General features: G+C 36.7%; 2 protein-coding genes across 4 annotated transcripts in view; both read left to right on the top strand.

Moving 5' to 3' along the window:
• The window catches only part of CCDC112 (coiled-coil domain containing 112), a 30,636-nt gene extending 20,966 nt beyond the window's left edge, over window positions 1–9,670 (top strand). For 2 of the 3 annotated variants that reach the window (XM_067731470.1, XM_067731472.1), the window contains 6 exons: window positions 1,783–1,858; window positions 2,261–2,651; window positions 5,761–6,174; window positions 7,616–7,711; window positions 8,613–8,731; window positions 8,945–9,670. In XM_067731470.1, coding sequence (XP_067587571.1) covers window positions 1,783–1,858; window positions 2,261–2,651; window positions 5,761–6,174; window positions 7,616–7,711; window positions 8,613–8,731; window positions 8,945–8,975 — 1,127 coding nt within the window. In that variant the 3' untranslated portion in view covers window positions 8,976–9,670. The remainder of the gene's footprint in view (window positions 1–1,782; window positions 1,859–2,260; window positions 2,652–5,760; window positions 6,175–7,615; window positions 7,712–8,612; window positions 8,732–8,944) is intronic. The other variant, XM_067731471.1, reaches the window with a different exon arrangement.
• Window positions 9,671–12,458: 2,788 nt separating this feature from the next.
• Window positions 12,459–26,269, top strand: part of PGGT1B (protein geranylgeranyltransferase type I subunit beta) — a 56,791-nt gene continuing 42,980 nt past the window's right edge. Inside the window, exons 1-2 of the mRNA XM_067731464.1 lie at window positions 12,459–12,628; window positions 20,530–20,648. Of these exons, the coding sequence (XP_067587565.1) occupies window positions 12,489–12,628; window positions 20,530–20,648 (259 nt within the window). The 5' untranslated portion in view covers window positions 12,459–12,488. The remainder of the gene's footprint in view (window positions 12,629–20,529; window positions 20,649–26,269) is intronic.

Genomic DNA, 26,269 nt, shown 5'->3' with positions numbered 1-26,269 from the left:
CTGCTTATAACATAGTAAGCAATAAAAAATAGTAAATATAATTATTATTTATTAAATTAATACATGAAACCATTAAAATATTAGAAAGGAACATGGGTTAATATTTTTATAATTGTATTATAATTTATAAGAATGACAAAGATCAGAAACCATAAAGAAAAAAGTGGACATAATTGACTATTAAAAAATACCTCAAAACCATAAGCAAAGTTGAAATACAAATTAGGAAAATATTAGCAGTATATATGTGACTTAAAAAGCTAATATCCATAATGTGTAAAGAGTACCTACAAATTAGAGCAACAGAAAAATGGGCAAAGATTGTAAGTTGCATATTATAGCAAAAGAAACACAAAACACATGTGAAAAGGTGCTCAGGCTTATTAATTATTATAAAAATGTCAATTAAATCAATGACAATAAATTTTTGGTTATTTTGGAACTGGCTAGAATTACATGGGAAGGAGCACTCTCAAGAACTGTAAAGAGATAGAGCCTCTTTGAAGGACAGTGTGACACTATTTAGCATACTGTAAAGTGGGCATACTTTTTTGATTTAGCATTTAAGGTTATCAGTTATCCTCTAAAAGTATTTATTTGAGGTGGCAGGGATAGACTGAGAGTTTGGGATTGACATGTACACACTGCTATGTTTAAAATAGATAGCCAACAAGGACCTACTGTATAGCACAGGGAATGCTGCTCGATATTCTGTAATAACCTAAATGGGAAAAGAATTGAGAAAGAATAGATACATGTGTATGTATAACTGAATCACCTTGCTGTACACCTGAAACTAGCACAACATTGTTAATCAACTATACTCTGATATAAAATAAAAATTAAAAATATTTATTTGAGCATGCAAAAATATGTATGCAAAGATAGTTACTACAGCATTGCATCTATTTAAAGGTTCATCAGTTGGAGAATTAATTAAATGAATTAGGGTAGCATTAGACAATGAAATACCATGTAGCCATAAAAAGAATGAAGTAGCCATATATATATTGATATGGAAAGTTAACTACAGCATTTTGTTAAAGAAAAAGTGCATGTCACAAAAAAATATATGTGGTATAAAATATTTTTTTGGGAAAAATATTTAAGATATGTACATAGGAAAAAATCTGTAATAAAAAAACTGCAATCGGGGCTTCCCTGGTGGCTCAGTGGTTGAGAGTCCGCCTGCCGATGCGGGGGACACAGGTTCGTACCCCCGTCCGGGAAGATCCCACATGCCGCGGAGCGGCTAGGCCCGTGAACCATGGCTGCTGAGTCTGCGCGTCCGGAGCCTGTGCTCCGCAACGGGAGAGGCCACAGCAGTGAGAAGCCCGCGTAACGCAAAAAAGAAGAAAACAAAAACAAAAAACTGCAATCATAAAAATTCACTTTTTAAAAGCACATTTTTTTCTTATCCTTTAGGCTAAGAAATGTGTTTTTTTTATATATATATATATATATATATATATATATAATTTTTGCGGTACGCGGACCTCTCACCGCTGCGGCCTCCCCCGCCGCGGAGCACAGGCTCCGGACGCGCAGGCCCAGCGGCCATGGCGCACGGGCCCAACTGCACCGCGGCATGTGGGATCCCTCCGGACCGGGGCACGAACCTGCGTCCCCCACACCGGCAGGCGGACCCCCAACCACTGCGCCACCAAGGAAGCCCCCTAAGAAATGTTTTTAAATTAAGGGAACATTCTAATTTTCTTCCGAATTTTTAATCCTTAGTCATAATAAAGTATGACATAATTTTTCCTTTTTTTCTTTTTACAGTTGTTGAAAAGCTCAGAGAAATGATGGAAGAAATTGAAAATGCAATTAACACTTTTAAGGAAGAGCAGAGGTTGATGTATGTTTTAAATACATTTTAATATACAATTATTTACCTTTTTTTCAATAACTCTTTACTAGATTGTTGTATGTAAACTATTTTATTGTTATGTATTTAATACTAGTCTTACACAAAGGCAATATAAAACCTCTTTTCTTTTACTTTAGGTTTTAGACTGCTTTTCATGTTTGAAGTGAATTTTCATTTATATTTGGACACTATAAAATCTCAAATAAGAATTTGAAAGATTGTTTTTTCTCTGAGGAAACTCTTTTAAGGCTTAGATTTATAAATGTTAATAATGTAAAGTGAAGAAGATGACATCAAAAGAGTTGGGAATAATAAAATTTGAAGAAAAATGAAGGGTTAATATGGATTGGTTTGTATCTTATTTTTCAAACTTTATTTTTAAAATTTTAGCTATGAAGAGCTTATTAAAGAAGAGAAGACAACTAATAATGAGTTGTGTGCCATATCAAGAAAAATTGACACATGGGCTTTGGATAATTCGGAAACAGAGAAAGCTTTCAGAGCAATGTCGAGCAAAGTTCCTGTAGACAAAGTAACACCAAGTACTCTTCCAGAAGAAGTGGTAGAGTTTGAAAAATTCCTTCAGCAAGCAGGAGGGCGACAAGGGGGCTGGGATGATTATGATCACCAGAACTTTGTAAAGGTGAGAAACAAGCATAAAGGGAAGCCAGCATTTATGGGAGAAGTTCTTGAACACCTTCCTGGAAGAACACAGGATGAAGTTCAACAGCATGAGAAATGGTATCAAAAATTTCTGGCCCTAGAAGAAAGGAAAAAAGAGGTAATAACAATTATAATAGCTATTATTTGTTGTATATTTTTGTGTTCTAGGACTGTGCTAAACTCTTTAACACGTATTATTAACTTTACAACAACCCCGTGAGGTGTGTTACAGTTTTTCCCCCCATCTTATAGAGGGTGAAACTGAGGCATTGAGAAGTGAAGTCATTTTAGTGGAACTATAGTTGGACATCCTCAACATCCAGCATATCTACTCCAGTAAATAATACAGTGGGTCAGAAAATGTCTGACAGTGGGCAACACCCTCTGTGTCCACTAGAAGTGTGGGAAATGCAGATTTACCCAGGTTTTGATAAAAGTCATCTTACCAGCAAAGGCCATATTATTTTCAACAGAAAATAAAGAGGCAGTAGAAAGAAAGCTCTTTGACTCAAAAGTTTCTTTTAGTTTTGGCACTTCAGCCTCATTGTTCATTTTAAAAGACTCAAAATTTTGGCAACTCCAGAGTAAAGGGGTAACTCTTAATTGCAGCAAATACCTAAAAAGTTCCATTTTCACAAAAATATTATTCTGGCTCTGGTTTAGATCAGGATTTCTCAACATTAGCATTGTTGACCATTTGGGCTGGATAATTCTTCGCTCTGGGGGCTCTCCTGTGCATCGTAGGATGGTTAGCAGCATCCTTGACCTCCACCCATTAGATGCTGGTAGCAGCCCCTGAATTGTGATTATCAAAAATATTTCCTGACATTACCAGATGTCCCCTGGAGGGTAAAAATTGCCCCTGGTCAAGAACCATGGGTTTAGATAGTCTAAGTTTGAGTCACTTTTTTGTAGACTTCAGCTAGATAAACTTTAACTCGATTGGTTTAACAAGAAAGGTATGACAGTTCAACAAACAGTATACCTAAGGAGCATTAAAGAAATATTTGATTGCACGTGTAGTCTAAAGTTTTAGAAGAAATAGCTGGCATTTGTTGTTGCAGTTGTTTCTGCCCAAAATAAGTTGAATGTTCATAAGGTTGAGACTTGAAACTTTAAGAAAAACTTTGAAACATAAGTCATTTTTAAAAACTCAAAATAACAAGCAATTAAGAATTATTTGGGATTTTTTTCTCCACGATACTGAAAACTTGAGGTCCACAGGCCAGCAAAGTGGTCCGTGGACCAGCAAAGTCAGCATCACCTGGGAACTTGTTAGAATTTAGCAGGCCCCAACCCCAGACCTAATCTCAACTCTGGGGGCGGGGCCCCAAAATCTGTGTTTAAACAAGTACTCTAGGTTATTATGTTAACAAGCTAAAGTTTGAGAACCACCTCTCTAGGGAAAAGGAACAGACACAGTGCTTCTTGTAATGAAGGTAAACCACCTGGATTCCGGCTTTCTCTTCTTATTCCCAGCCACTCTGTTTCCTGATATCTGATGATTGATTGGATGTAGGGGTGAGGTAAGAGGGGGTGTGAAAGTGGAGGTGTCATTTACTGAAGTAGGACATGGTGGAAGAGAAGAGGGAAGTTTGGGGGTAAAGCATCAGGAATGCAGTTTCAAATCTGTTGAGTTTAAAATGTTGAGTAGGAAATTTACCATTTTTATCTCCCATTTCCTTTAATATATCCTGTGTTTTGCCTAAATGAACATACTTATTTTCAGACATTCCATGAACTTTCTGGCCCAACTACCCTTGCTTATCTTGTTCTCACTTTTTGGAACCTCCTTCTTTCTTCCCCCTTCCACTATCAACCTGCCCAAATCTGCCCAGATCAGATGCTGCTTCCTTTCTGCTCACTCAAACATAAATAGTCTGCTCAGAATTTCACTAGTACTTGTTTATATGTCTTGTGTGATGTGTGATGGCACATTCTGCATTCTAGTATTTATGTACATATCTCACCTCAAGCAATGCTGCTCAAACTTGGTGCATGGACTGGATGTTAGTTTGCAAACTATTCTGGTCTTCAGTGAGTTATCATGATTGCATGAGAATCAGCTACCCAGTAAGTACACTATTTAGTTCAGGTGGCTGTTTTTTCATAGAAAACTTTCTCATTGAGGAAGCAGTACACTGATGTACATCCTGGCATGAATTCCTGATATTGTTGTGGACCAGTACTTTGAGTAGCACTATACTAGATGGCATTTGGTATTGTTTTAATCTTCTATGGTTCCCGTCACATTGTCTTGCGTATAGTACACATAGCATAAGGATTTATTTAATGAAAATGAATGATATACCATAAGGAAAGATGAGGAAATGATTTCCCAACTTGAGGGGAAAGTAATTCAGTGGATGTTTCCTTTATGTCAGAGAAGGCTGCTAGAATTTTAACTAATCTTTACATACCCATATATAAAGATCTGAAGCTATTTTACTTTTTACTTTTTTTTACACTTACGAAGCACTATGTGCCAGGCATTTACTCATTTAAACTTCACAACAACCCTGTTTGAGAAGTGCTGCCTACCACTTACAGATGAGCAAAATGAGGACAGAGACATTTAGTGACTCGTCCAAGGTTACACCTAGTAAATGGCAAAACCAGGATTTGGTCCCAAATACCTGGCTTCAGAGCACATACTCTCAACTACCCCACTTTTAATTCCTCTTCTGATATTTTGACCAGAGATAGGTCACTCAGAAAGGATTCTAAGCCTAGAAAGAAGATTTGGAAGCAGAAGTGAAATGATCAGAGGAAAGGGATGTTTCCCCTGAACACAAATGAAGAAGGTAAAGGGGAGGAAGATACTTAATGAGGTGTTGTCCTTGTGTACCTGGGGATTAAAAGAGGAAGAGAAAGGCTGATGGAATAGCCATTATTCAGTGTTTTAAAAGATACATTAAATTTTTTACAAATAGAAATAGAAAAAACCTGCATTGGTTTAAAAAAACACTTTTAAAAACTAAGCAACTAGCATCCTGCATCACTATTCTAGAAAGAAAGATGGATTTGAGGTTGTATTTTAAAATGGTTTTGGTGGGAATTTTCTGGCAGTCCAGTGGTTAGGACTCAGCTCTTTCACTGCCGGGGCCCAGGTTCAATCACTGGTTGGGGAAGTAAGATCCCGCATGCTGCACAGTGTGGCCAAATTAAAAAATAAAATGCTTTTGGCTATTAAAAATATTTTTTCTTGCTATGTTTTAACCATTTAGTCTATTCAGAATTGGAAAACCAAAAAGCAGCAAAAAAAGGAGGAAATTTTCAAGATAAAGGAAAAAGCGGAGAACATACCAATGCTTTTTCATAATAAACAGGAAGATAATCAAAAGCAAAAAGAAGAACAAAGAAAGAAGCAGAAATTGGCAGTTGAAGCTTGGAAAAAACAGAAAAGTATAGAAATGTCAATGAAATATGCTTCCCAGTTAAAAGAAGAGCAAGAGAAGGAGAAAAAGCAGCAGAAAGAACGTCAACGCCAACGTAAACTAAAATTGCTGCTAGAAACTTATACCCAGCAGAAGAAAGAACAGGAAGAATTTTTGAGACTTGAAAAGGAGATTAGGGAAAAGACAGAAAAGGCAGAAAAAAGAAAAACCGCTGCTGATGAAATTTCCAGGTTTCAAGAAAGAGTGAGTAAATACATTTCCTAAATAATTTTTCAGTGATACACATGGAGGTATTACTTCCAGGTTCAGTTCAGCAAAAATTAATTGAATCCTTCTTATATATCTGGCCTGGACCTAGCATTAGTACACCAAAATAAGTGGGCCATGCTCCCTGCTTTCTAGTAGATTATAGTCTACTGGGAAAGACTGGTGTGCAAATAGAGGACTTCAGTATAATATGGTAAACAGTGTGGTGATTGAGGTGTGGACAGAGAACTTTCGGAGGTGGATGTGCAAGAAAGAAAGCTTACCATAACTGTGAGTGTGAGACAGAAGGTGATACTTGAGTTGAGTCTTGGAAGAGAAGAAAGGGGAAGGAAAGGGGAGATCTTTCTTAGTAGAGTGAACATGAATGGGCAGCTTGGAGGAGTGTAACAGAGTAGTTTGTGGGGGAAACTGTAAACACTTCAGTATTTTTAGGGCATCAACTGGGAGATGGGAACCAGCAGGAGACAAGGCTGGAAAGGTAGCCACAGGCCAGGCCATGAATGTCTGGTTTCCTTTGCCGAACTGGCTGGCTTTTCCCTATAGGTGATTTGCTTACTAGTTCACTGTCCATCTCCCTACCGTAATGTAAGCTCCATGAAGGCAGAGGTTTTGCCCTTTTTGTTCATCCTTTACCCTAGGGTCTAGCACATTATAGATACTCAACATATACTTAAAGGAATCAAGGTTATTGCTGAGAGGATTATAGGTGATTTTAAACAAATGTATATAAGAAAAATCCTAATCAAAGAAAGAAGTTGCAATCTTATTATCAGACAGGGTGGAATTCAGTCCAAATGTATTAAAAAAGACAAGGAAGGGTACTTTAAAATGAAAAAGAGTACAAATGAGAGGTAAGTGCTATGAATTGTTATATGCATCAGAATACATAGGAACAACACTCATAAAGCAAAAATAAGGGAAATACAAAGAAAAATAATAGGAAAAAAACACATTACTAGTGGGATTTCTTTTGGTTCATATATAAAAATCTCCCTAAATACCAAAAGATCCACTCCCCAAAAAGGCAAGCAGGTCACATAATTAAAGGCTTAGGAAAAAAAAGAAAACCTGTTATACAGAAAATATATGAGAGGTCTAAAACCAGACATATCTGTATTGATAAGTGAAAATAGGCTAACTCACCCATTAAAAGGAAGTTTTAGACTGAGCCATAAAATAAAACAAGAAACGCCTAAAAGAAGGTGATTCAGAAAGGATGTGCATGTATTACATTTATATTCAGAAAATAAAGCTCTTACCTTTTTTGGAAAAAGTTGATATTAAAGGAGTATTGCTACTTAAGGTAATTTAATTTTACTTTAAACTTTATTAAAGTTTACTTTAATAAACTTTGAAACAGATTCTAGCTGATTTTAATTTCTTAATGTTATCTTTTTTGTTGGTATATGTCTTTTAGGATTTACATAAACTTGAATTGAAAATTCTAGATAGACAATCAAAGGAAGATGAAAAGGCAGAAAAACAAAGAAAACTGGCAAAATTAAAAGAAAAGGTACTCAGTCCTGAGATTAATTTATTTTCATTGTTATTATCCTAATTCATTGATTTGTAAGGATACAAACATAAAATCCATTTTCTTTTTATCCATCTCCTTTATTTCACACTTATTTATTTACATATTACAAAAAATAACTTGGTACAACTTAAGCAGCTGTTGTTTGAATTCTACCATTTCACATTATAAGCACCTCATTTTCTTTTACCCTAAATTCCTTCTCTCTTCCTACTCTTCATTCTTTTCTTCATTCTTCCTATATGAGCCTATATTTTAGACCTATAGCAGCTATGAGCATTGTTTAATTTCATTGGTGATAAAGATACTGGTGACTCTCATGGATAAAACAAAGGACTTACTGGTGTTTATTTATCTTAAATTTATTGTCTGGCTATATCACTATCATACTTTGCTGCATTACATTTCCCTCATGATAGAAATAGAAAAAAATACAACAGTGGAAGTAGAATAAAATAATTGAACTTGGGCTTCCCACCGCCTGCCGATGCAGGGGACACAGGTTCGTGCCCCGGTCTGGGAAGATCCCACATGCCGCAGAGCGGCTGGGCCTGTGAGCCATGGCCGCTGAGCCTGCGCCTCCGGAGCCTGTGCTCCGCAACGGGAGAGGCCAGAACAGTGAGAGGCCTGCGTACTGCAAAAAAAAAAATAATTGAACTAGAAAAAACCCCTAAATTAACACTTTATTAATAGATTGATATAATCCAAATTTTATTTTAGCTATATGAGCACAATTATAAGTTTACTGAAACGGTTTTATTTCTGTCTAGCGAATATCAAGTATTTTCCTTAAAACTGCTGTCTGTTACTAAGGATCTTACAAGTACAAACTTAATAGTTCATATAAATTAACTGGCACTCATTTTACTTCTGATTACAGGTTGAAAACAACATTAGTAGAGATCCCTCTAGAGTTTACAAACCTACCAAAGGTTGGGAAGAACGCACCAAAAAGATAGGACCAACAGGCTCTGGGCCACTTCTACATATCCCACATAGGTAAAAAGGAGTTAGAATGGGTGTTCACTCTATAATAATTTAATAAACTGCATATAAATTGTATATATTTTATGCAGTTTATGTATGTATATTGTGTTTTATAATAAAAAGTTGATAAAACAAATCTATATACTTTTTTAAAGTTAACATTTAATCAGAACTTTTAAAAAATATCCTATATATTTGTAATTGCTCTTTTCTTCTTCTCCTTAGGGCTATTCCGACCTGGAGACAAGGAGTTTAGAAAAGAATATGGGATAATGAAATTGGCATTCAGTTGATGAGAAAGTTAGCATATTCTGTTATAGGAGAGAGTGACTGTGTTCTTGAAATATTACTAGCCTAGTCAGATTGATTATTGTGTTGCATGTGAATTGGCAGGTATTAAGTTCCATGAGGCATTGTCATTAGTGTTTCCTGTTTACACTAAGAGGGTAATTAATGTACAAGTTGGCCTATTATTGATGTAAAAGTTCCTTGAATAAGTCTATGTTAGAAACAGTATTTCATTTAAATACTTAGAACATTTGAAAGATACTTTGTTTTTGTCACTGCATAGCAAAATAAATTGAGACAATCATACAGTAACATTTTTAAACCAAAATTGTAAGATTTATAACTTGGAGCTAAATTAGCCTGAGTAACAAAAATGTAAAGTTTTTTTTTTTGAGTTATGAAATAAGTTGGTACTTTTTCTAAGTTTAACAAATTGGTAATTTGTCAGTTACTACATTTTTGTGTACCAAATATTTTGTATTTGTTTGAAGCATGCTTTGTTTTATATAGAGAATATTTATTTTAAAAATATGCCTCTCATCTCATATATACCCTATTATTTGTATTATTGATATTTAATCTTTTTGGTTTCCTTTAGCTATTCCAAATCTCCTTTCAGCCTTTCTGGACTCCACACATTTATAAAATCTTGTGTCTTTCACATCTTCTTGGCTGATGCAGTTTTCTTTTCTGCTTTGTTTGCCTCAAAATATGAAAATCTTCTGTTTTGAAACATTATCTGAAATAAGCTGGCTTTAGAATACTATGATTTCTCTTAGTGGTATTTAAAATGTTTTAAAATTGCTAGACTAATATATTTGGTCAAAAGAGTTAATTTTAAAATCTCCAAACTTTTGTAAATGAAAACACAATTTAACTTAATTTGACTCAACTTTTCTTATTAAAAAAATCTTAGTTCCTAACTTTAATTAGTTCCCATCTTATAGGAAAGGCATCATATACATAATAAATATAGAAACTCATTTCTTATAACTTTTATATCAGAGTATCTTTAATTGTAATTTGATACATTTAGGTCAAATGACTCAGAAATTTACTATGAGTAGTAGTCAAAACCTTTTCATATTTCAAAGTTAATATTCAAAGTAGATGGCCTCCAAATTATGGAAACTGAATTCTGATTATACAATTATTGGTGCAAAATGAGAGAATTAATATAAAACATCCTTAATCAGGAATGCCCATTTCATTTATTGTACTTGTTCTCCTTAACTTTTTAAAATGATTTGAGGCAGTTTAGAAATAAAACAAAGAACAGGACAAGGAAATTTAAAAACAGAATTGAACAGCGACAAGATACAGAAAAGTAAAGGTTTCTTATACATTACTTTCTAACATGTTGCTTTTTGTTGTACACAAATACAGCTTTTAGTTTCCTGCATCTAAGGTAAGCTTACTGGGTGATATGGTTCTTATAGCTTTTTGTTTTATTTATTTATTTATTTTTTAAATAAAAGTAAGTATGGAAGTATTTTGAAGAAACTAGTCCTTCTAACTGAATCTATTGATAAAATAAATGAGGAATTTATCATATGGATCCTTTGTATAAAGGACGTACAATAAACATAATAATGTCTACAGTTACAGGCTCATAGAAGAGATGTCAAATAAACATTTCTTATACCAGATTAAAAAGTATATTAATAAGAAATTTAGAAAAAAAACTAAAGGAAAAATGTTATAAAGCACCCATAATTCCACTACCCTAAGGTAATTTCTTCCAGAAATACACCTACATATTTTAAATAGGTAGTCGTAGAATACATTTTAGATATTACACTGTAATCGCTTAACATTACATCACATATTTTTCTGTTTCTGTATAGTTCAAACATTATCATTTAATGGATAAATAGTATTCAATTTTATAGATACTCTATCATTCCTATACTTTGAAGACTTGTGCTATTTATACTTCTTAACTAATAATGTAGAGTGACATTTTATGTAGGTGGTTAGATTCTGTCACATGTATGTCAAAAATCTTGTATGGTCAGAATCACCCATGAAAAGGTGGGTGATTACTTACCTAGGAGGTATATTATCTCTCGGTGAGTCCACCATAGAAGTATTTCCTCCAGATTTGGATCAGATTAGTGGTTCTTGGGCTGAGAATCAGATGAAATATTGGCTCCCCTTTAAGGGCCAGGTTGAATAGGATTGTCTTTCTGAGCTTATATAGAATGTGCATAATTGATTCTAGTAAGTTATATGTGTGTGATGTAATTTCACTTTGAACATCTTCAGACATTTTGTGGTGTATATGTGTAAGTGAGAGAGAAAGATCTTCATTGTAATAATGGAGTGAAAACTCCTCTAAACTGGGCATACCTAAAGGGCAAGGACTGTTGGCCTCTGTATTTGTAGGGAAGCACCAAGGACAGCCCTCTGCCCCTACCTGGCAGTTGTTAATGCAGTATTTGTTAAAGACATGCAGGAGTACCTGTGAATAATTAGTTACTAGTACCTAACATTATGCAAGGTGCTTTGGATTGGTGAATTAGGATAACTCCAGCCCACATGGTATGTTTTTTAAGAAATACATTTTCTAAGAAAGCTAACAATTGAAATTATGCCCAAACTTCTATTAGTTGATTATAAAAACCAAGTTCAGGCCTGATCCTTGCGTGGATTTTTTTCCCCCAAGACTGAATCGTAAACTTAAAGGGAAGACTATATGGTTGAAGCAACTTAAATCCCTCTTTTTGAAGAAGAAAAAAAAAAGCTAGAAGCCTATGTTATTTCATTTTTTTAGCATATGCGTAGAGAACACGTTGCACATATTTTCCGTTGCAAATTGATCCAACATTGATGCTGGATGACACATTGACTCAAGGAGTAAAATCTTTGTCCCGTAAAAGCAAATGATACAAATCCTCGCATGCTAGTGAACAGGGAGTGTGTGTGTGTGTGTGTGTGTCTGTGTGTCGATAATTATTTAATAAGCATTTGGTTATCCCCATAACCAAATAATTTGATTTGTAGATTTTCTCCATCCATTCAGCTTAAAACTGTGGCCTTCGAAAAATGAGTCTGTTGGCAAATTTATACTGGCCCATCTCTATTTTCATATGTACCATCTTCATGTTCTTTAGGGCCTTACTTTTCTCAAAGCGAACTTGAAGCTACTGACCTTGCACTTCCTCCCAAATATCCAAGATAAAAGTTCTAGAAGGATGTGTGGATTTGTGGGCTGAATTTTACAAGGCTTGCGAGGTGTTTCCAAACCTTTGGAGCTTAGCGTAGAAAAGGCGGGGTCGTGCGCTACCTACGGAGAAATGGGAGGGAGAAAGCGCCGCGTAAGGCCTTCCGTTGACAGCGTGTAGCTTCAATCACCGATGTGGGAAGCGGAGGGCGCACTTGCCCTCCCCGCCCGACCCCCAGGTGTTGCCCCATGGGTTTCCTTCGCGCCGCGAGGCAACTGCTTCCGGGTCGCGGCGGACGTTGTTTCCGTAGCAGCATGGCGGCCACGGAGGAAGAGCGGCCGGCTGGGAGTGGAGAGGGAGAGCGGCTGGATTTTCTACGGGACCGGCACGTGCGGTTCTTCCAGCGCTGCCTCCAGGTCTTGCCGGAGCGCTACTCTTCGCTCGAGACCAGCAGGTAACTGGTGGCCACAGCCAGCGAGGCCGACACAGGGCCCGGCCCCCCGGAAAGGCGCTGCGGAGCCTGATGGCTAAGTGGGCGCCCCATGAGGGCTGCGCCACCGACCACCCGGCACTGCTTACCCTCCCGGGCCGGGCTGCAGTCACCCTCGCTCCCGCGAGCTACGGCGAGAGGGCTGGGGCGAGCTGTAAGTCGAGGGCTTTTGGAATCTACAGGTTTCGCCCTTTTCACTTCTCAACCATGTTTTCGTCTCAACTTTGAGCTTCCTTTTTACCCTGCTCCGAACCTGTGAGTCCCTTGGCCTCGCTTCCGAGTATAAACAGAAAAAGACAAAGGGTTTGTCATCGTATTTTACCTAAATAGCCTCTCCAGTGCTTCCCTTTCGTCCATAAAGTCGTTAATTCTTAATTGAATGCCTGTATGGTGTTCAGTGTATAGGAGCGGTAGGGAGCCTCTAAGGTTTGCGTAGATAAGAACTTTCCAGGAATCGTAAATCTAATGATAGGATTGGCGAAAGAGGTGCAGTGTTGCTGGAAGCAGCCTGTTAAAGTTTATTTGCAATAGCATTGTGAGTTGGGGTGGTCTGAGGACTGTGATCTGGCAGAGGCTAAGAAACTGTTAGTTAGTCATTAAGAGTAAACGTCTGGGGATGAGAATAACGAAAGGAGGCGGCGATCTTTGCTTTGCACTGTTGTGTTTTGAAGTGAGACTCCAAAGCTTCATGGGACTGGCTTGGAAGAGAGAGCCAGTTGGTTTTGCTCTAATCTTTTCCGTATTTTCGTAACTGAGTCTGTGGTGTATTTTGAACACTTCAGTTTTGGAAGTTCTATAGATTACTTTCGCATGCATGGTCAAGAAATATTTATTATGGTAGGTGCTGGAGGACAGCTGAACAAGACGTACAGGCAGTTTCAATAGGGCAGGTTCCTAACCCGGATTTCCTTAGAGAGACCTTCCCTAATCACCCTTTCCAAAGGAGACTACTTCCAGTCACCACCTGAAATTATATATTGATGATACCCTTCTTTCACACAGGATTGTAGACTTCATGAAGGCAGGATTTTTGTCTTTCTTGTTTACCTCTGTAATACCAGGGCTGCCCTGTCCAATTTGGTAGCCACATTTCGATATTTAAATTTGAATTAATTAAAATAAAATAAGATTAAAAATTCACTTCATCTGTTTCCAGTAGATACCACTTTTCAAGTGCTCGGTCACCACATTGGCCTGTGGCTTTTGTTTCTATCTCAACATTTACGTCATCTCAAAAAGTCCTACTGGACAGCATTGCACTAGAACCTTGACTAATATCTGGCATAAGAGAAGGCAATAAGGACATATTTGTTGAATAACTATTCCGAGCTGAGCCCTGAAGGATGAACAGATTTTTGCTAAAGAAAGAGTGAAGCATCGTTTATATTCCTTTCTCCATCTATGTATATTGATTGACTAGCAGAGCCCATACCTCGATCTAATTTAACATTTCCAAGACTCAGTCATTGATTGTAATGATATGGGTTGTTTAGAAATACATTGATAAATCACATATTTTACGAGGATTAATTTTATATTAATTTAAAGCATTTGAATAAAGAAAAACATCCATCCTATTTTGACTGTTAAACAGTTGAACTTTGCTTGTAGCTATCACAGGTCTGTGGTTGCATTTTCAAAATGCTAGTGTGTTTGGTCTATAAAATTCAGCAAGGACAAAATCATACAGACTAACGCATGTTGGCAGTAAACTGTAATCCTGCTCACAGCATAAATTGTCTGATTAAACAACTAACTTAACAATAGATTTAATAACTTAGTATCATCTTAGGATTTACACCAGGCATTGTATATTAGACAGTAGATATGTAATATCACAATGCACTAGTTTAAGAGATATTAATTATATCCTTTTTATGCCTCATGTTTGTCACTTAAGTATGTTTTATCATTTTGGTTTTTTTAATGGCCCAATTCATAACCACATTTAAGATAATATGCACATACTGGGTTTTGTGGTGACTTTTTTTAAGTTTTTCAATTTTTGTCTTTCCTGATTCACATTCTTTCCTTAGTTCAGCATTAAGTCCTTTTGTGGTGTATGTGACTCATAATTGACTTTAAGATGCTTGTGGAGAAGCTCCAACTTTTTAAGCAAAGGTGACTGGGTCACGAAATTTTTACTAATAGAGTTTTAAGATAAAACAATGTATTAACTGAGTCATAATTCTTAGCTAGTATTATAGTTCAATTCCACAAGCATTTATTGAGGGGTACCATGTATCTGGGTATGGGGATAGGTATAAAGCAATGATTCAGGTTTTCCTGTGTTCATTTCTTTTTACTGATAGATGTGAAACAGCTGACTCCTAGGAAGGCTAATATTGAACTAGACATTTAGACCCTTATTTTCTGACCCACCATTTTGACAAAATTATTCTATTTCCCTGTTTCTTTTAGCCCGATCAATAGAATAATTTTAATTTTTCTAATAGCAGTGGCTTTATGAAAATTATAAGGTATACTGTTTGTTGATTCACTCGAGTTTTTCTTTTATATTAACTTCTGAAAAGTGATCGTTACTAGTTAACTCAAGTGAATATAGACCTTGGATTGTGAGCTTTGTCAGTTAACAGGTTTCTTTTCATGAGTGGCTTAGAGAGCTTTTTGGTTATGTGATATTGTTGTCATTTGTGTTTGGGCAGTGGGCATTGGAGTAGGCCTTTTTAAGTTGGGGAGCAAAATATTGACCATTTTCTTTTATGTTATTTTTACAGACCCAGCTCTTCTAGAGGAAGGGTTTAGATGATTTTCCCCCGCCCCAAGACATTCACAATCTTTCTATTCTGGTTTCCTCCGTATCCCCTTTGTATCCTGTGTTGTAACCATTGAGCTGCCTACCAGCCAGCAACTTCTCCTTTTGTTCTCTCCATTATCTGAAGTATATCACAGTCTGGCAGTGTGTCTCTCAAAGTGTGTTGGTGAGGGAGGCTTTTAATCAGTGATAACAGAGTACTTATAAAAATACACATACCTGAGCCCCTCCCCAGATCTACTGCATTCGACTTTCTGTATGGGCCTGGGAGTCTACGTTCATAATAAGCATCCCAGGTAGTTCTGATGCACACTAAAGTTTGAGACGGTTTGCCTAATAGGAGTAACAAAAGTACAAACAGATGATTTAATACAACAGTGCTTCCCAGCTCTAATGTGCATATGAATCACCTGGGGATCTTGTTAAAATGCAGGTTCTCATTACGTAGGTCTGGGTAGGGTCTGAGATGCTGCAGTTGTGACAGGCTCCCAGGTGAGGCTGATGCTGCTGATCCCCTGGCCCACGTTGATTTTGTTTGCACGGTGATTGTGATATTCACAGGGCATTCCGGAAGCACCTATGTAATCAACCTGAAGAGAGACTCTGAGGAAGAGTCTGAGGCTTCCTGGAAGAAGTAACCCTGGAGCTAAATATTAAAGAATGTGTTGAGTTTTTGTATGGGTGAGTGGATTATAGGCAAAAGGACAATAAATAAAGACAATAAAGATAGATAAGTGAGTACTGAGCAGGGAAACACCAGTAAGTTCTCTGACAGTGGTTCAAAATGTAAGGCAGGTGTGGTAGGAATTTAGTATGGAGAGGTAGACATAGGTTTTCTTTGCCATGTCAAGAACTTGGGAATTTGATATCATGTAAGTGACGGGCAGTTGCCAAGCAGTGGATCTTTCTGGTTAGATATGCATTTTAGAGTTATCATTGGATTTGAGGTTGGTTATTGTATCAAGTGGGACAAAACCAGAACCAGGAGCACCAATTAGGAAGCTGTTGCAATAGTCCAGGAGTCAAGTGCTGGGACAGCAAAATTAGGGACAGAAAGGAGGGGATGAAGAAAGAAGGAGGAGTCCCAGAATTCTAGGGTTGAAACTAGCAACTGGTCTAGAGAACAAGAGGCAAAAGGAGCAGATTTAGAAAGGAAGAGGATGTTATCTGTAGTAGCGCTTAGAAACATCATTTAGTTTACCTGCAAATTGATCTATTGGTGAAGCAACTTGATTGTGGGGGTGGGGCGGTGGGGGGGATGTTACTTGTTCGTCTAAGTAAGATAAACTTTTTATATATACTGTCCAGAGGAGGAGAAGGGGCAGGAAGACATGACTTAGTTCAGTTTTTCAGAGTTCAATTCTAGGGAAAAGAAGAAAGGAAGAAAACAGACAGATGCTCTCCAAAGAAGTAATAAAGTAAAAATCACTTCACTGGCCTGATTTTAGGTGCATGCATTGGCAAGATTACCCCTCTAGATGCCTGAACCAAGGCAGACCTAGCAGTCTCTGCCCCAAGCAGCAGTCAACTGGGCACCACAAAACCCTACATTATTTCTCCCAGAGGCCCACAGCCCAGAATTCCTTTTTATTCCATGTGACTTATTTAATTCTCTCCCTCTCAGTGTTTTAGGACTACTTGAGAACTCTAGTGTGGTCAGAAAAGGAATACTTTCTTATTATCCTTAGAGGAAGTCTGGATGTTTGCTCCAAACTGACTTCTTGGTTCTGTCTGCCAGCCACTGCTGGGTGCTTAACTTGATAAACAGGCTTTTCACTATAGTGTTGTTAATCCTATAAACCTTAGTCTAAACTGCTATGAGTTGAAAATGCTGGACCTCGAGAAGCTTTTAATAGTTAAGTATGCAGGACTTCAAAATAGTTTACCATCGGATGACTGAATTCTGGTGTTTGCATCCATACCGTGGAGCAAGTAAAACAAAAAAACAGATCATTCAGGTATCTCTTATATACAGATAACAGTGTGACTTTAGAGGAGAGTTTCTAGACCTCAGCACTGTTGACATTTTGGGCCAGACACTTCTTTGTTGACTGGGGCTGTCTTGTGCATCATAGTACATTTAGCAGCATCCCTGGCTTTCACCAACTAGATGCCAAATAGCACCCTTCCCTAGTGGTGAAAACCAAAATTGTCTTCAGAATGTCCGCTGGGGAACAGTATTGCCCTAGTGGAGAATCGCTGTGCTTCTAAAGCCTGGCTGCCCTTTAGAATCATCTGGGAAGCTCCCCATCCTCCACCCCGTCCCCACTTACCCAAACACCAGGTCCCAGACCCTACCTTCCATCTAGAATTTATGATACCTTTGTCGTGGAGTAAGACCTAGGCCTCTCCTGGTTTTGTTGGTGGTGTATTAAGTTGTTTGTTTTTAAGCTGATTCTAATTGCGCCACATTTGAGAAACACCCCTTGGACTCAGAATTCCTTGAGTAGTTTTCATTGGTTATCTAGCATTGAAATCTCAAGTTACTTGAATTCTTTGGACTTTCTTATCTTGAACTAGAAAATTAAAGAGATGGACTAGATAATTTCTGCTTTTAACTTAGGAAATAATACCTACTTATTTTTATAGCCCTTTGGATATGTTTTCTTACAACATTTTTTAGTAACAGGAAGATGATTGTTTTATCAACACCTCATGTTGTTCCTCACTTTTATCTCTCTTCCTTTTGCTTTTCTCTGTAATAATGATTTAATAAACTCAAATATTAGATGCTTAATTTTACCAGACTGTCGTCATTCACTTTATAGATTACAGCCAAACTGAACCCTATGATAGCTCTCCAGGAGGGCTAGATGTAGTATTGCAGGTCTTTTATTTGTTAGGTAATTCAATAAATTGAGTGCATATCATGCACAAGGCAGACCTTATCTCATGAAACATAATTAGCACCAAGAGCAGTGATTTTCACATGTGAGTACTGTTAGGTAGAAATGTTCCCCATGTCTAAAATATTTTGTTTTGGAGAAGAGCAACTGGGGGGATGGTGGAAGTTGGCAACTAATGAAAAGGCCTGTATGGTGTAAGTTAGTCCTGTCCCTTCAAATCAGGGAAATACCAATAATAATAGCTTCCACTTATTTAGTGCTTGCTTTTGAGCAGGTAAGCACAATAACTGTGTGAAGTTTAATGATTTACAGATAAGGAAGCTGACTTAGAAAAGACTTAGAAAAGGTTTGGTAACCTAACCAGATTACATATAGCTAGAAATTGACCAACCTAGGATTTGAGGCTAGCTCATTTTATTGCAGATCTGGGCTCTGAACTCCTGCTCCCCACATAAAGGTGTTCCATTGCCCTTAATTTATTTCTGATCTTATCTAGATAAATCACCTCCCTAATTCAAGTGGATTTCAGTGAGTTGTTAGAATTAAATTGAGATAATATATGAGAAATTTCCTAGCCCAGTGCCTAATACATAGTAATACTCTCTCGATAATGTGAGTTTCCTAAAATGTATTGTTCTTTTTTTCTTAATTTTTTTTTTTTGCTGTTGTTGTACGCGGGCCTCTCACTGTTGTGGCCTCTCCCATTGCGGGGCACAGGCTCCGGACGCGCAGGCTCAGTGGCCATGGCTCACGGGCCCAGCCGCTCCGTGGCATGTGGGATCTTCCCGGACTGGGGTACGAACCTGTGTCCCCTGCATCGGCAGGCGGACTCTAAACCACTGCGCCACCAGGGAAGCCCTAAAATGTATTGTTCTTGAGTGTACCAGTATCTCAGTTTTAGTTTTTGCCTTTAAGCTTTGGTTGGAATTAAATTGCTCTCTGATTTCTCCTCCTGTTATCTAATGGATGCCAGCCTTTTCAACCAGGGATCAGAGAGAGAATTATACCCTTTAAAAAAATGAGTGACTATTTTCTCATTTCTCCTAAAGTTGGTAATACCATTCTAGATGCAGAGAAGTTAATTATATACAATGGTTGCCTTAGGGCATTAAGGCTTAATTTTCTCCTGGAATCTCTGTTTAGAAGGTTATAGAATGCATCAAGTGGCTCTGCTAGAAGATTTTTGACCAGATAATTTGAAGTATTAGTTTATCAGTATTAGTCATAGGAATTATTAGAATATGGAAACGAGATAACCATGCTCAATCAAACAACATTGTAGAATGCATCTCAACAGGAAAGGAAATATATGAAACAAACTCTTTAAGTAAAAAGCTACCACTAAGGGGACTAGTTTTTATATGAAAGCACAAGGCGTAGATTTCTGATTTAGTGCACAATCTTGGAGGGGAAAGATATTGCTTTATAGTGTTCCATTTCATCAAAAATGTTCGTCTCGGGCTTCCCTGGTGGCGCAGTGGTTGAGAGTCCGCCTGCTGATGCAGGGGACACGGGTTCGTGCCCCGGTCCAGGAAGATCCCACATGCCACGGAGCGGCTGGGCCCGTGAGCCATGGCTGCTGAGCCTGCGCGTCCGGAGCCTGTGCTCCGCAACGGGAGACGCCACAACGGTGAGAGGCCTGAGTACAGCAAAAAGAAAAAAAAAAAAGAGTGAAGAAAAATGTTCGTCTCTAGGAAAATGGAAACTGAAATGCATTTGCATTTTTAAAAGTGTTCCTTATTACCCAAAATTCATTATAAATTTTTTCCAAGGGGTCACATTATTCATAAACAAATTTGAATAATGATAGATTTATTCTAACATCCTTAAGAATTAAGTACCAGCTACAAGCATAATTGCTCTTGGCAAATCAGTGAAAATTGAGATTTTTATATATTTTCCACCTTTTTGGCCTTATGTATACTGATTAGGTGCAGGGAATTCTCTTTTTCAAATCTACTTTTAGCCTTCAGGTTGCTCATAAACTGGTTTCAGTGAATTCATGTATACTTAAGATGAGTAGGGTTGATTTCTTAACCCTTAAATGTCCCTTTATTAAAAATTAAAACAAAGGTTTGATTGATACTATTAACTTATAAGAATAAATTGGTTTTTTCGGCTTTTGCAAGTTGGGAATATTGTTTAAATTATCGTAAAGTTGGAATGAGTTTATTATTTTTCTGAACCAGAAAGACTTCATTGGTTTGATACTTAAGATGGAATTTTATATTTTTCTCTTTTAGATTGACTATTGCATTTTTTGCGCTCTCCGGGCTGGATATGTTGGACTCCTTAGATGTGGTGAACAAGGATGATATAATCGAGTGGATTTACTCCCTGCAGGTCCTTCCCACAGAAGACAGTGAGTGAGTTTTTAGCATTTTGTTTTTAGTGTGACTAGTTGTACCTGGCATAACATGTGTTGCACTCGGAAATCTTAGTATTTGTTCTTAAACTATTAACATATTTTATTCATCTGTGTTTTCCTTGTAACACTCTCTTTCTGTTCAGACACAGTGCTGACCAAGTCTAGTTAGTCATTAATCTCTGGAGAGAACAGTTTAGCGATGTCTAAGGTTGGATGGAGATTCACAGTTGTACACCATGCTGTGTTGCATATTTCCATGCTCACGACTGCTTGTTGAGCAGTATTGTAGTCCATATTTATGTTTGATTAGTTTTGTAGCATTCACTCTATTTTTCATTCCCAACCATTCTTTTTGTCTCTTCAGTGAAAAACTCATTGCTGTCAAAAAATTTCATTCCAATCTCTTGGCCATTTTCCCTCTAAAGTTCCATTAGTATTTCTTTAGTGGTTTCTTAGAGCTCTTATTTATACTTCAGTCATTTTTATGCTTCTTAAAACTTTATACATTTTGATCAATTAAATAAATTCTCAAAATTCATAAATTATTGATCAGCTAAATACACACAAATTTATAAACTCTGTTGTTCACTCCATTAAGTGTAAAATACCTAATATCTATTTAACTTATAAATGTTAGAAATTCTAACATTGAATTGAATTAGAGCAAGCAGATAAACTCACAGAAAATCATGCAATTTTTGTCTGTGGTCACTACTTACCTTTCTTTTAAGAGTCAGCATTTATAAATTAACTGTGTGGTTCATTGGTTGGAGTAATCATGTATAAATCTCACCCAGGTGAACTTTGGGGAAATAATAAGCTAAAGCTTTATTTAGAAATAAAGTGCTTTGATCTGTTAGCAGATGCTGTTGGACATGGTTTGTGACTTTCTACTTTATTGTTCTTGAAGTTTGTAGTATTTTTTTTTTTTTTTTTTTGCGTATGCAGGCCTCTCACTGCTGTGGCCTCTCCTGTTGCGGAGCACAGGCTCCGGACCCGCAGGCTCAGCGGCCATGGCTCATGGGCCCAGCCACTCCGCGGCATGTGGGATCTTCCCGGACCGGGGCATGAACCTGTGTCCCCTGCATCGGCAGGCAGACTCTCAACCACTGCACCACCGGGGAAGCCCTGTAGTAGTTTTTAATACATAATTTAAAAAATCTGTGCCTGTTGATGAATTCTTGTTAAAAAATGATTAAGCATTTTTAGATCTATCAGAATTTTATTACATAAATATCTAATCATTTTTCACCAACTACATGAAGCAGCATATATGATATATTTCTGAGTAGTTATAGATTCTAACATGTTGGTGAGTAGGATTTATTGAATGTTTTGCTAAGAGTACTCTGCTAAACCTGTGGAGAGGGGCTGTGATAAATTATAAGATATGGTTCTCATTCCCTGAGAGCTTGTGGCTGCGGTGAGGTCACAGTTCTAGTCACCTACAAAATGGGAATAATTTGTGTTTTCCTTTTTTAATCAGGATTTTTTTTTCACTAGTTTAAGTGAAAGTCTGGAACTTTTTAAAAACTTAGATATTAGACAGATGTAAGGTAGTTTTGTTATAGATTATGTATAATTTTTATTTACTAAAAATACATGTCCTAATCAAATTATACATTGTATTTTCTTAAATATATTACTGATACAGATATGAAATTATACACTGTGGTACATAGGAAAGCTATTGTATAAGTTTTTGTTAAAATATATATTATTTTTAAAATTATTTATGATATTCATTTCCTTGGAATAAAATAGCTATTATCTCTCTAGAAATGTAGGGACCATAGCATTTTAGTGAGAGACTCATGCTATAGGTTACAGTTACCAGAACACTAGTCACTTATTCACTATGCTTCCTACTTTCTGTCTTTTCTTATATTTTTATCTACCTTTAAGGACTGTTTGCCAGCTCCAGCTAATTAATATCCATATTCTTTTTGAAGCCTTCTTACTTTTCTCATTATTTGATCTTTTGTTGTGAGAGCTTTGCTGTTATCTGGACTTTCATATTATCCCTAATAATTGTGTTTGCTACATACTCACTAGAATGGCCAAAATGGAAAATATCAAATGTTGATGAGAATGTTGCACAACTGTAACTACTATTTTACAACTACTATTTAGCAATATTTACTAAAACTGAACATATGTACATTCTATGAACCAGCAGTTCTACTCCCTAGTAGGTATCCAACAGAAATGAAAAAATGTATTCACCAAAAGATATGTATTAGAATGTTGATAGCAGTATTTTTCACAGGAGTCCAGAGTAGGAATATACAAACTACCCATCATTGGTATAATAGATAAATGATATATTACAATTCACACAATGGAATAGTATACAGTAATGGGAAAGAACAATTTAGACCTACATGCAGAAATTTGGATGAATGTCACAAACATGTTTTGAGATAAAGAAGTATATAGTGTATTATTCTATTAATACAAAGTGAAAATGTAGGTAAAACGAATCTGAGCTTTTGGGGAGTGACAAGAAGGAAGTAGGATGGGGCTTCTAGGTTGCTGGTCATGCACTTTTTCTTGAGCTGAGTGCTAGTTATACAGGTGAGTTTACTTTGCAGAAGTTCATTACTTGATGAAAGTTAACTTTGATGAAAGTTAAAAATTTTTTTGAATTAGGGTGTACTCACCATCTCTTAAGATCCATCAGAATTCTCTTTCCCATTGTACTTTCAACTACATGGACTTTATTGGATTGAAGCCCATTGCTAATTTTTTAATTTTTTTAGTCATTGTTGCTTAACTGTTGCTTAAAATATTTTTGCTTACATCTGAATTGTAAACTTCTGGAGGGCAGTGAATGCGTCAGTCTTACATTTCTTTTCCCTTTTGGTGCCTAGAGCATTTTTGTGTTATCAACAGTTGTTGGACTGCTAAATTACCTACACCTTTTCCTACTTTTCTTCTTTTCTCTATTTTCACGTTTAGCCTAGAGCGTCCTCTGGCTCCTCAAATATTTTCTCATTCATAAGACATTTGCAGACTGCATAGAACATGCTTTCTGTAACTCTTAGCTCTGTATTTGTCCTACTTTGTGATATCACATAAAATCTTAGGGAATTTAAAAATCTTAAAAGTGTTAAACAAAACCCAGAGACCGTAAAGGAAAAATTTGGTAGATTTGACTAAATAAATATTTTTAAATGTTATGTAGGGAAAGAATAAGTTGGATAACTGACGGACTTGGAGGAAATTGTGCCAATATATATACCAGACAAAATATTAATATCCAAACTATAAGGAATTGTTAACAATAAAAAAAAATGACACATTGCGATTTAGAAAATGACAAAATTTATGAATAGGTAGTTTGCAAAAGAAGTACAGATAGTCATTAAATACATGAAAAGAGGATTAATGGATACTAGAAATTAGGGAGATGCAATAGAAACAAGGATGTTAACATTTTTTTATCTAACAAATCAATTTAGCAAAAAGTTTTTAAAAGTTTGTAGGAATGTGGGGAAAAGAGCACTTTAATATTCTTTTGGTGAAAGTAAAAATTATTGCAGCCTTTGAAGAGCATTTTAGCAGTGTAACTTTTTATCCTCACATATTCTCGTGTGTGTTGTAATTAGTTAAATGATGGCCCCCCAAATATATGCCCATCCAGAACCTCAGGATGTGACCATATTTGGAATAAGGGTCTTTGCAGGTATAATTAAAGTAAGGATCTCAAGATCATTGACTGGTGTCCTTCCAAGAGAAAGGAGAGGGAGATTTGAGACACAGAGGGGAAGGCCATATGAAGACAGATGCAGAGATTAGAGTGATGGGTCCACATGGTAAGGAACATCAGGACTCCCCACAGCCACCAGAAACTAAGAGGGGGCATAAAATGGATTTTCCCTTAGAGCCTCCAGAAGGAACCAACCCTGCTAACAACTTGATTTTGGACTTCTGGGCTCCAGAACTATGAGAGAATAAATTTCTGTTGTTTAAAGCCACCAGGTTTATGGTAAGTTGTTACTAACCTCAGGAAACTAATACATGTGCACAAAAATCTGTATAGAAGAATGTTTTGGCATTGTTTGTTACAGTAAGAAATTAGAAACAAATATCCACCAAAAGTGAAACAGTTAAATAAACTATGGTTCAGTAAAGAGTACAGCCCAGTAGTGAAGTGACTGAGGTAGATCTATATATGTACTGACATGAAACTGTTCATCAAATACAGTTAAATGATAAATGCCAACATGTACAGGGGTGTTTTGTTTTACTGATCTATTAACATCAATGTATAGGAAAAACTCTGAAAGCGTGCATAGACAGTCTTTGTGGAGGGGGAAGTAGATGAAAACAGAGGTAGGGGATGGCAGGATAAGGTACTTTAGTTTTATTCTATATATCTGCATTGTTTGAATGCTTAGAATAAATATGTTTCTGTATTAAAATTCAACTTTAAAAATTTTAGCTTAACCGCTCTTCAAAACACAACAAAAATAAAAACTAAGCCCATTTATATGATTATACACAAATATCCATATTTTGCTACTGGCAGAAGCAATGCTGTACATTATTTAATATTTTGTAATTTTCAAAGACATCATCAAATTTGTTCTTCCCCTAATCTGCCTTCCCCAGAAGTGGAGAAGAAAATGAGAGGCAGAGTGATTAAGAGACCTGCCCAAGGCCATATACAGATGGAAAGTAATAGAGTCAGACTGAAATCCCTGGCTTCTGACTCCAGGCCCCAGTGCTGCTTTACTGGTGAAGTATGTAGGGCCCTAGTGGAGACTATCATGAATGGAACTTAAGTACATTGTGAATATTTAATCACAATTAACCCTGGCCTTCCACTTAATTCCAGGGTTGTAAAGACCCTGTGGTATCCTAGTAATAAGTGTGTGGTCAGACCATTGGAGAGTTGGGGCCCTTTCATCAATATCAGGAAGTATTTAGGAAACACAAGGGATCAGGCTGGGAATTTTGTGTTACCCTCTCTGATCAGGGACACAACCAGAGAATTTTGGAACTAGAACCAAACAAGGAATATTATAGTCCATCATTTTACAAATGAGGATATTAAGATCCAGAGAGAGTAATGATTTGTCCACAGTCATACAGCTAGTTAATGCTAGGGGCAAAATTAGAATACAGTTTTCCGTTTCTAATTTTCAGTTTTTCTAATACTAGTCCCATGCAATAGATGCTCTGTTTATCATGTATGTTTTTCTGTAAGATATGGATTTTTTCCTGAGAACTCTGAGGCTGTCTTATGGTGATAAAGGAAAATAAATCTGGCATCTCTTCCATAACAGAGCTCATAAAACATTAGAATTAAGTGTTTGGAATTGTAGATAAGATGGTTTAATATTAAAAGGTAAAATGTTGAATGATTTCAGTTTTTTAGTAGATTTTTCAGTCAGCTTGTGCCTTTTTTTTAACAACATGCTGAAAATGTAAGTATAGTTTCATGTGGCTAAATTGAGCATGTTGCAGATTTTAGAAATTATAGAGCACCTGTTTGGGAAGCATTGTAGATCAAGAACTTTTTGCAAAGATAGTCTCACAGTGGTTGGTCGGTTGATGTCCCCAGTTGCCCCTAGTCACATGTCTGGTAGGCTGTACTACAGGTCTTT

Source organism: Pseudorca crassidens, chromosome 3 (assembly GCF_039906515.1).
Source record: "Pseudorca crassidens isolate mPseCra1 chromosome 3, mPseCra1.hap1, whole genome shotgun sequence".
Lineage (NCBI taxonomy): Eukaryota > Metazoa > Chordata > Mammalia > Artiodactyla > Delphinidae > Pseudorca > Pseudorca crassidens.
This window is presented reverse-complemented; position numbering and strand designations above follow the sequence as displayed.